Here is an 11,450-nt window from a genome sequence, read left to right on the forward strand (position 1 = left end):
GAAGACTCTGTTTCGATCTTTAGCCCATCTTTTAATTGGATCATTTGTTTTCTTGCTTCTTTTTTTTTGAGTACTTTATATATTCTAGATGTTAAACCTCTGTCAGATGTGTCACTGGTGAAGACTTTTTCCCACTCTGTGGGTTTTCTCTTCACTTTTTTGATTTTTTCTTTTGCTGTACAGAAGATTTTTAGTTTAATGAGGTCCCACTTGTTGATTGTAGACCTTAATTCCTGATCAACTGGTGTTTGATTTAGAAAGTCCTTTCCTACACCTGTATCTTGTAGTGCCAATGTTTTCTTATAATAGTTTCAGAGTTTCAAGTTTCATATTGAGGTCTTTGATCCATTTGGAGTTGAGTTTTGTGCAAAGCGAAAGATAAGGATCTAGTTTCATTCTTACACAGGTACAGATCCAGTTTTGCGAGCACCATTTGTTGAAGATGCTATCTTTCCTCCATTGTGTGTTCTTGGTACCTTTGTCAAATATCAGGTGGTAAAAATTGCAAGTACTCAGGTCTGAGTCTTCAGTAATGTTCCATTGATCTATTTGTCTATTTTTGTACCAGTACAATGCTGTTTTTATGACTATAGCTCTGTAGTATAGTTTGAGATCTGGTATAGTAATCCCTCAGCATTGCTCTTTGTGCTCAGGGTTGCTTTGGCTATCTGCTGTCTTTTGTGCTTCAATATGAATTTAAGGATTTTTTTCTTTAATTCTGCGAAGTATGTCATGGGGATTTTGATTGGGATTTCATTGAAACTATTTATTGCTTTTGGTAGGATGGTCATTTTCACATTGTTATTTCTTCCAATCCATGAGCATGGGAGGTCCTTCCATCTCCTCAATCTCTTTCTTTAAAGATTTAATTTTTTTTTTATTGTAGAGCTCTTTGGTGTCTTTGGTCAGGTTTATTCCAGATATATTTTTTGAGGGTTATGGTTAAGTTTAGGGTTAAGGTTAGAGTTAGAGGTAAGGGTCAGGTTTAGGGTAAGGTTCATGGGTTAGATGTTAGGGTTAGGGTTAGGTTTATGGTTAAGTTTAGGATTGTGAGCATGGGAGGTCCTTCCATCTCCTCAATCTCTTTCTTTAAAGATTTAAATTTTTTTATTGTAGAGCTCTTTGGTGTCTTTGGTCAGGTTTATTCCAGATATATTTTTTGAGGGTCTTGTGAAGGGGAGGGTTTCCCTGTACTCTTTCTCTGATTGCTTGTTATTGGTGTATAGAAAGGCTACTGACGTCTGTCAATTAATTTTGTAACCTGCTACTTTACTGAAAGTGATAATCAGTTCTAGGTATAGTTTTATGTCATCTACAAAAAGGGATAATTTGACCTCTTCTTTTCTAATTAGTACTCTTTTAATTTCTTTCTCTTGACTTATTGCTATAGCAAGAGTTTAAAGTACTCTACTGAAAAGGAGTGAAGATAGTGGACATCCTTGTTTGGTTCCTGTTTTAATGGGAATGCTTCTAGTTTTTTTCTCCATTTAGAATGTTGCCTGTGGGTTTGGTGTATATAGCTTTAATTATGTTGAGGTATTTTCCCTCCAGTCCAATTCCCTTTAGAACTTTTATCATGAATGCACGTTGAATTTTGTCAGAAGCCTTTTCTGCATATATTGAGATGACAATGTGGTTTTGTCTTCGAATCCATTTATTGGACTTGGGCATATTGAACCGTCCCTGCATCTCTGGAATAAAGTCTACTTGATCATGATGAATGATGTTTTTGATGTACATCTGTATGTGGTTTGCAAGTATTTTGTAGAGAATTTTTGCATCTGTGTTCATTAAGGATATGATATGGGTCTATAGTTTTCTTTTTGGTTGTGTCTTTACCTGGTTTGGGTATTAGAGTGATGCTGGGTTTGAGGTCTTCTTTAAGTATCTGATAGAATTCTCCTATAAATCCATCTGGGCCTGGGCTTATTTTAGTCTCAAGGTTTTGTATTACTGTTTCAATTTCCTTGTATGTTATGGTCTGTTTAAACTGTTGCTCTCTTCTTGGTTTACCTTTGGTGGATCCTATGATTTTAGATACCCATCCATTTCTTTTAGGTTTTCAAATTTAATGGAGGATAGGTTTTTAGAGTATTCCCTTATAATGTTCTGGATCTTTTAGTTGTCTGTTGTGATGTTTCCCCTTTCATCTCTGATTTTGTTGATTTGGATTTTCTTTCTTTTGGTCCACTGGGCTAAGAGTCTGTCTATCTTGTTTACCTTGTCAAAGAACCACCTGTTAGATTCATTGATTCTTTGTTTTATTTTCTTTGTTTCTGTTTCATTAATTTCTGCTTTGATTTTTGTTATTTCTTCTGATCTTCTGGGTTTGGGTTTCATTTGTTCTTGCCTTTCCAGGGTCTTGAGTTGGAATGTTAAGTCATTTATTTGTGTTCTTTCTGATTTTTTTTAATGTGGGCACTTAGAGCTATAATTTATAATTTTAGGACTGCTTTTAATGTGTCCCAGAGGTTGTGTTGTGTTGTATTGTCCTTTTCGTTGAATTCTAGGAATTCTTTTATTTCTTTCTTAATTTCTCCCTTGACCCACTCATTATTCAGGAGTGTGTTGTTTAATTTCCACAAGTTCCTGTAGTTACTAGGGCTTTTTCTGGTGTTGATTTTAAGCTTTATTGCATTGTGGTCTAATAAAATGTATGAAAGTATTTCAATTTTTTTGTATTTGTTGAGGTTGGTTTTGTGCCCCTGTATGTGGTCAGTTTTTGAGAAAGTTCCATGGGGTGCTGAAGAGAAAGTGTGTTCTCTGGTGCTCAGGTGGAATATTCAGATGATGTCTGTTAGGTCCATTTGATGTACGGTATCATTTAATTCATATGTCTCTCTGTTAATTCTCTGTCCTGTTGACCTGTCTAATGGAGATAATGGGGTATTGAAGTCCCCTACTGTTACTGAGTTGGGGTTAGTCTGTGTTTTAAAGTCCCGTAGTGTTGTTTTTATGAATTTGGGTGAACGAGAGTTTGGTGCATATATGTTCATGATTGTAGCATCTTCTTGGTCAATTGTTCCTTTGATCAGAATGAAGTGACCCTCTTTATCTCTTCTGATTATAGTTTGAAGTTCATTTTGTCAGATATTAGAATTGCAACCCCTGCTGGCTTCTTAGTGTCATTTGCATGAAATATTCTTTTCCATCCTTTCACCTTAAGGTAGTGCCTGCCCTTGAAGGTGAGATGGGTTTCTTGCAGACAACAAAAAGATGGCTCTTGCTTCTTAATCCATTCACCTTGTCTGAGTCTTTTGATTTGGGGAGTTCAGTCTGTTGGTATTTAAAGTTATCATTGAAATATGTGTATTGATTGCCATTGTTTTGATTACTGTTTGCATTCTTTGTCTAACTTTGTGTTTCCACGATTATACCTTCATTTAGTTTCTTTCTGTTGCTCCTGGGGTATAGTTGCTCCTTTCTCAATTCTTTGTATTGCTTCAAATATTCTTTGAAGGGCTCATTTTGTGGACATGTATTCTTTCAGCCTATTCGTGTTGTGAACAATTTTTCTTTCCCCTTCAACTATAGTAGACATTTTTGCTGGGTATAGTATTCTGTGTTGGCATCTATGATCATTTAGAACTGGAAATGTCTTGGTCCAGGCTCTTCTGGCTTCCATAGTTTGCATTTATAAGTCAGCTGTAATTCTGATGGGCTTTCCTTTATATGTGAATTGTTTTTCTCTTGCAGCCTTTCAGTATTCTCTCTTTGTTCTGTACTATGGGGAGTTTTCTGGTCCTGTCTATTTAGTGTTCTATGTGCTTCTTGTATTTGGTATGGGGATGTCTTTCCTTAATTTTGGGAAATTCTTTTCTACAATCCTGTTTAAGATCTGGTCAACACCATTAACCTGAGATTCTTCTCCTTCCTCTATGGTGCATAGATTTGTTTTTTTCATGGTCTCCCACATTGCCTGCATATTCCATTCTTGTGTTTTTAATTTTTTTTTTCATAATCTTTGCTTAAGCAGTCCAGTTCTTCAACTGAATCCTCCAGTGTTGGTACTCTCTTTTCCTTTTCATTCATTCTTGTAGTAAGGCTTTCTCCTGTTGTTTCAAATTGGCTTGTTGAGTTTTTCATTTCCTTCTTCATTTCAGCCTGAGTTTTCTTCAATGTTTCTATCTCTCTTATGAATTCAGTAGAAGTTTATCCATATCTTCTTTTAGTTCTTTGATTTGTTTGTTCTTTAAATTCATTGATCCCTTGATCATGTTTATGATTTTTCTTTTAAATTCCTTGTTGTCCTGGGTTATCTCTAGTGGGTTCTCCTTGTAGAACTCTTCTACAGAATTGGTGGAGTTTGGTGGAAACATGCTGTTTTGGTTTTCCATATTATTATTTCGCTGTTGTGATTTTGAGATGTGGATTTCTTTTGTTGTTTGCAATTCTGGTATGAAACTCAAGCCTTCTTTTGTTGAGTTCAAGTTTGCTCTGTTTGCATTATTCTGTGCCTTGGTTGCTTTCTTATTGGGCATGTAAAGCTGGTTGGTCTATGTTTCAGGTTCTCTCAGATTTTATTTTGGAGGGAACTTCTGGCTTTAGGTCAGCTGATCAAGAGTTCCCACAGAGGTCCAAGTCAGGCTCCAGTCAGGTCCACTCAGGCTTCCATCTAACATTTGGACCCCTACTAGTGGGTACTCACAGCACAATTTGGGAAGTTCACTAAGGGAAGGCCCAATTTTGGTGCTGTCAGGCAGTCTGCCAAGGTCTCAGCCCCTACTGTAGGACAGAGAGGCTTAGACCTGGCAAAGTGGGAGGGGCCTCACATTGTCACTATTAGGGGGTTGGGCATGGTGTGAGTCTTGGGTGACCTGCTGAGGCCTCAGCCCCTACCCTGCTGTAGTGTAGAGAGGTCTGCCCCTGGGGACATGGGAGGGGCCTCATGTAACCCCAGTTAGGGGGTTGGGTAAAGTAGGGTTTGGGGAAGCTCACCTCCGTGTAGAGGCCAGATCCAGGCACTCTCAGACAGTCTGCTGAGGCCTCAGTCCCTACACCAGCCAGAGGCCCCTATTCCATTTTTTTAAGGTAGAGATTTAACCCAAGACTTTGTATTCTACCACTGAGCTACATCCCCAACTCCCTTCACCTCGTCCTTTAAAATCAGCTTTGTGAGTGAGACTTTGGAAACTTACTATCTTCCTTAGATAAATTATTTACCTCTTCTATTTTCTTCAAATCCATTGTACACTACTCTATTTGCACATAACTACTTATTTTCTATGTAATACCGTCCATCCTACATCTTATTCAGCTGTCTTTCTTTTTTTGAGATGGGGGTCTCATCTATTCAAGGCTGGCTTTGAACTTGCTATGTAACCAAGAAGAATAGCCTTGAACTCTTAATCTTACTGCCTCCACCTTCCACATACTGGAATTAAAGTTTTAATACCCAGCCAAATTATCAGTTCCTTAGGCTGATAGTACTGTCTAACTCATCTTTATTTTAGTAACTCATGGCATAGTTCTTGAAACATAGCAGATACACAAAAAAACATAGGTTTTGTGGTGAACACTTGATGGTGGGTAGAGTGACTTCCCTGTTGATATAAACAAATGTCACTAGCCAGTTTCCATGATTCTCCTTTCCTTGTTTTTTTCCACTCTTCCCTGAACATGTGTGCAGTACGACAGACTCTTCACTTCACCCCAACCCACACTGAGCCTGTGTCTACCTGCCCCACAGTAGCACTAGAGTGCCAGTGCCTCCCTTAGTTCCAACCCTCCTTCTGCTATCCATGCCATGAATATCACTGTAAGTGTTCCTTTGATTGTGCTGCAGAATAACCTTTCAGCCATATTGAAATGTTAAGCATTAACATATTTGCAATTTCAAGAATGAAAGGGTTTTGAAGTTAAAAACAGGCACAAGACCTTAACAAAAGAAGGGACTTCAGTATCACACTATTATCTATCCAGTGACCATTATTATGAAGTTTTAACGCTCCATAAAGATGCCAGACTCTGCCTGATGCTGTCATTGTCAGCTCAGGGATGTCAGTGGCCAATAGAAGACTCAGGCAGGTTCTCAGTCTTAATGAAGTCTCTTTGAGAAAATTGTGCCAGGAGAGACCATTCTGACCTTAACCTGGTTGTTAGAGGAGAGGACCCATCTGGTAGCTCAGTCAAACTCCTAGAAGAAATTAAAAGACAGAAAATGGTCACACAGTTTCTACTTGATAAAGCCACATGGCCATGAGGCAGAATCTTGTCATCGCCCCCAGGTCATGCCACACAGATCTGAAGTAGATATCAGTTAGTGTCAGGCATCATGTGCTGTGCGGCAGTCACTACAGTGTCTGAGTCAGTAGCTGTGGGGCCAATTGTGTTTCCACCTGAGTCTGTGCTGTTACTTCCCGAAAGCCAAGCTCATGATGGGCGTAGTCTATCATTTATCACCAAGGAGGAAGATGTGAAGAAAAAGTACAATTTACAAACTATTGCAGATGGGTCAAAGCTATGAGGTGGAGGAAATCATATAGTTCCTTGAATAAATACTGATTTTCAGTTTCTGGAGACATAAAGATGTCTCGGGTGTAAAGTCCCCCCTGGTCTCCTATCCTCTTTCATGTGAAAGTCTTAATGAAAACCATTGTTTACAGTTCTTAACATTGTGTATGCTTCTTCAAACAGGTAAAATAAAATAATCTAATGGTTTTGAGTAGGGAAAGATCTTGTTTGGATGCTTTGATTATGTTGCACTTAGTACATCTGACTTCTCTCTTTGTGGGTTTTACCTTCTAGTTGCCTGACTATTGCCATGGTGTTGAGCTGGATTTTTTTGATACTCCTGAGGTACATAGCTGGACTCCTCTTCTGGGTCTTCATGTTTGGTGTGCTTGGAATTATAGGATATGGTAGGTAACATGCCTCTTAAAATTGTCAAAGATCAGAAAAAATTTTCCTTGCCATTAGTGTTTGCTTGTCCTAGGCTTAATTAGCCCCCCCATATATTAAGTTTACCAAAATTATTTAATTTCACATATATTTTCTCTGTTACTACTGGTTGTCTTGAAAGAAATTCCACAAGAACGTTCCACTGTTCCCCCACCAGCCTTTGGTCTCATGTCTCGGTATTAGGAAGGAGGCAAAGAGTCTCTTTTAGACTAATAAAAACATTGCAAACATTTTATTTTTCCCACTGACTTTTCTCTCTGATCAGAGACCAGGTCTGCACACCTGCATAGCATGATCTATTTTTCTCTTTCCATTTCAACAGTACTTTTAATCAGGTATTGTCACACCTTTTAGTAGTTGGTGCCTTTGGGGAGGACGGCCCTCTGGAGGAAAACATTCTGAATCATGCTCATTGGCTGGAGAGTTCAACTCAGCCCTCCCAAGCTGTGCAGGTCGGGCCCAGTGTGAACACTAAATGAAAGAATTAAAGTGTATCCCATTGGATGATATAACATTTATGGAAACATCTTTTCAGTCTTCAAAACAGTATATGGGCCAGTATAGGAATGTTTGAGAGATTTCTAGCCAAAAGAATGATTTCCCTCACAATACAATTTGGATTGACAGGATAGTTTTGCAGTATTAGGTGCCCCAAATCACAAGCTCCTGTTTATGTTCCCTAATGAGTTTTACAAAGTATTAGAGTAAGTGTGGTAAATTCACATTCTGTAAGTGGCCTTAGGCTATGGTACAGCTCTATAACGTATAACTGCGTAACTACAAAAAGCATGCGTAATGATTATAAGATCCAGCTCCCGTGTCTGTGATATCAGCCCCATGATGGAATCTCCATCTCGGAAGACAAAAAATCTAATGATCTAGAACTGTCAGAAACTGCCTGCAGTACGGTAACTGATCAGTACCGGCTGGGTAATTGTTCTTTTCCTCCAGAAGTGTTTAGTAAACATTCAGCCCTCCCTGGGAGTTCCCCACCCGTTCTGCTGTGCACCTGCTTGATCCTCACCTGTGCATCCCCCTGAGCGCCCGCGTCTGGGTAGCGGAGCACGGCATGGTCTGGTGGGGCACCGTGAGAACCACACGCCCTGATCAGAAATTCCACAGAAGGCTTTTTGCTTGAACGATTTTGTGTGTGCATTCCTCCCTAGATGAGTTACTGCAGAGTCTGGGCATGTGATTCAGTCATTCTTTGGTTGTCGCCGAGGTGAGAAGGGCAAGACAGTCTGTATAATTCACTGACTTACGATTCACTGCCTTGTCTTAAGCAGCAAGATCTGACACTGGCTATGCAGGCGGTTTGACAGTGCAAAAGGGAGAGAGATGGTCAATGTGTAAAATGTGCAGATAAAACAGTCAGTCACCGCTGCCTATTGACTCCTGAGGTAGTGCTAACCCAGCAATTAGCTGCATGGCAATTAAGCCTGAAGCTTTTCACAGAGAAATGTTCAATTAGGTTGGGAAATGTGAGTAAAAGAGACTGAATGTGACTGACATCTGCTATTATCTTGGATAACTGATTCTAAACCTATCATGGAAAACCAGTCATTTCCTGTTGACAGTAGCAAATTTACTAGAGCATAAACAATGTGGATTTCCTAATGAGTAGGTTAAAAAGCTAAACCTCTGTGTGTGAGAGTGTGTGTGTAATAACGGAACAGTTCTCATCAAGGTGAGCAAGTTATGAGGTACAGGAGTCTCATAACTCTGCGATCATGACCATGGATTTGGACTTTGAGCAAAGAATGGTCCCAAGTGCACAGCATGTTAACCCTGTGATCTTTGGCAGGTACACAGTTTCTTGACTCTGTGGTTTCTTCAGTTACATGATAGGAACTGTGGGCATTAAACATAATGCTGAGTGTGAAGTACTCAGAAATCTGCTAGTGTAAGCAGCAAGAGTTTGATGAAAGAGTATGTGTCATTATGTTTGAGAGACCTAGAGCCATGGGTGCAGAAAGGCAGGACTACGCCAGGAAAATAAAGAGAAAATTGTTGGTTCACACATTCTTTTATGCAGAGCCAGCAAACATCAGTTGAGCCATTATAACACACATGCCTTGTACCTGTCTCTTAACATGTAACAGCGGACTAACAGGTGAGGGTTCCCCTCGCCTCATGCTTACAAGTAAAGCGTATTGTGCATTGAAGATGATGGTTGTTGTAGGAAATAAGAAAGTCTAGCTGACAGGGAGATGGAGAGCACTGTGTAGGTTGGGGAGTGAGAAATACCATTATCAGTAGGAGATGGCTGATGTTGTCGGAGTGGTTGGAACTGAACCCAGTGTCTGGCAAGGACTCTACCATCCAACTACGCTCCCAGCACCACAGTAGGTTGTTTTGAGAAGATTTATGAGAATCAGTTGGAGGAAACAATGGAGTTATCAAGAGTGACTGGGAAAACTCCAGCCAAGGTCGCAGCTAGACCAGAGGCCCTGAGGTAGCAGTTTGCTCAAAGACTGGCTAGGAGACTGAGAAGGTGGGTGTGCTGAGCGAATGGGACAGTAGGTGCACTGAGACCACGGAACTTACGTAGGACCAGAGTGGTGCAGGGTATTGCGAGGCCTTGGCTTTTCTCTGAGCAAAGTCAGGGAGGCATTTCAGGGTTCTGAGTGGAAGGTGTGACATGACGATTTCTGTGGTCCCGTGTGGAGGCAAGGACAGGAGAAACGAGACACCAAGAAGGGCAGTGTGGCAGTCCACGTACCACATGTGGTGAGCTGTGGCCACGGAGGGGGTGGTGCAGAAGTTCGTGTGTTCTTGGTGTGTAATCAGCTGTGTTTCCTGGTGGCTTGAATGTGACTATGGGAGACGGAATGGGGGAAGGGAAACAATTCCTCGTGAAGCTGTGCGATGTACAGAGAATAGCAACCTGAGAAAACTAATTGGTAACGATGCAGGCAAATAAAGCAAACACAGCCCATATAACATAACAATATTTTAACAATGGCCAACTTTTAGGTTAAAATGTACATAATTAAGATATGGAAAAAATAACCAGAATGGGGTGACTACTGAGTGACCTAAGTTCTTTCTCTTTCTTTGTTAAATATTTGCTTTAAACTTGATTAATGAGTATGAAGCAAATTTTCAAGGGTAATTATAAACAGAATAGATAGTACTGAACTAGAAGAAAAAAACCTGAATATAATGTTTTGGAGAGAGGTGACCCCTTGTAGTAAACATTTGAGCTTAGTTGAAGTCATGTTGAGATAGAGAGAGAGAGAGAGAGAGAGAGAGAGAGAGAGCAGATATTGTCACATCAGACCAACATGCAAGTTGGAGGCATGTGTTGTTGCAAAAGTTATTGAACATGTAAGGAAGTACAACAGTTCAAAATGAAAGAAGTGGTTAAGAAAGTAGCAGTTATTAAACCTATTAATAGTCTCAAAATGTATAGAGAAACGAACGATAGATAGGTCAATAAATAATAAGTTGCGGATACATAAGGGAGGGTTCAACACCTTTTTCTGATGAACACACCCACTGTAGCATAGTTATCACTCATCAGAGTACATTAAAATCAAGCCAGATCAATACAGATGACATCTATTCAAATACCATCAAAAAATATTTGAGGTACAAATATTATTCTTAACTTTGTAAAAATGAGAATATTGATCAGTGTTGTGTGGGTGTATGGGATAAGTACATAATTTTTACTTCAGAAAATTGCATTTTTATTTTGGTCTTTTTTCTTCTTTTCAAGGAATATGGTTCTGTTTTATGGAATACAACCGTCTCCAGCAAAAGCCAGAATCTACAATAACGATATACGACATTGGGATTCAGGCCGACATAAGCATGTTCTTTTACTTGAAGCAAACATGGTTCATATTGAGTAAGTGGGTCTTAAAAACCAATTTTGTCAAAATTATAGTCATGAAGAAGCCTGGCTTGTCTAAGGGGAAGCTTGAGTTGGTGCAGCCTATAAAATGTGTTGCTCATTTCATAATTACTGTATATGTCTATAAGCTATAGTGAATGGGAATGTCATTGAAAATGTATTGTATAGCCTTAGCTAACACTGCTTTACAAGAATCCAAAGCCATTTGACTTCAGCTTAAAATGGTTGGTTATATAGAATTTGATTGATTGGAGAAAGATAGTTAAAAAGAAATAAATGATCACATGGGCTTGGGAGGCGCCCCTGGCTCCTTTCTTTTACCAGTTCCGCCTATGCGAAGATAAGTCAAAGGTCCTGCTCGACCATGGCTGGCTTCACTTGGAAGCATGGAGGAAATGATTCCTCTGTGTTGACCCTCCTCTTTGTAGACTGGACACTGGTTCAAGTCCATCTGGTGGGGTCTCCATGGTCTCCTTGATCAAGCGGACAGGTGACTCACTGCAGTTACAGGACATTTTGAGAAATGTTCATAGTCCCCTGGAACTTAGTCAACCTTGGAGGGCAAGGAGCAAAAACTGTCCTTTAAGTCCTTCTGACCAGACTAGTACAGGCCTCAAAGTATGGCTGGTAATCTCACAAAAAGGTTAGTTTCACCAGTCTGGTACTTTTAATTACCAAGTACTATATA

At 39.7% G+C, this 11,450-nt stretch overlaps 1 protein-coding gene across 1 annotated transcript in view; it reads left to right on the forward strand.

Moving 5' to 3' along the window:
- Slc44a5 (solute carrier family 44 member 5) overlaps nucleotides 1-11,450 on the forward strand; it is a 132,002-nt gene that overhangs the window by 95,535 nt on the left and 25,017 nt on the right. Inside the window, exons 10-12 of the mRNA XM_017803341.1 lie at nucleotides 2,083-2,121; nucleotides 6,748-6,860; nucleotides 10,625-10,756. Coding sequence (XP_017658830.1) covers nucleotides 2,083-2,121; nucleotides 6,748-6,860; nucleotides 10,625-10,756 — 284 coding nt within the window. The remainder of the gene's footprint in view (nucleotides 1-2,082; nucleotides 2,122-6,747; nucleotides 6,861-10,624; nucleotides 10,757-11,450) is intronic.

The sequence above is a fragment of the Nannospalax galili genome, unplaced genomic scaffold (assembly GCF_000622305.1).
Source record: "Nannospalax galili isolate Female #2095 unplaced genomic scaffold, S.galili_v1.0 scaffold387, whole genome shotgun sequence".
Classification (NCBI taxonomy): Eukaryota; Metazoa; Chordata; class Mammalia; order Rodentia; family Spalacidae; genus Nannospalax; species Nannospalax galili.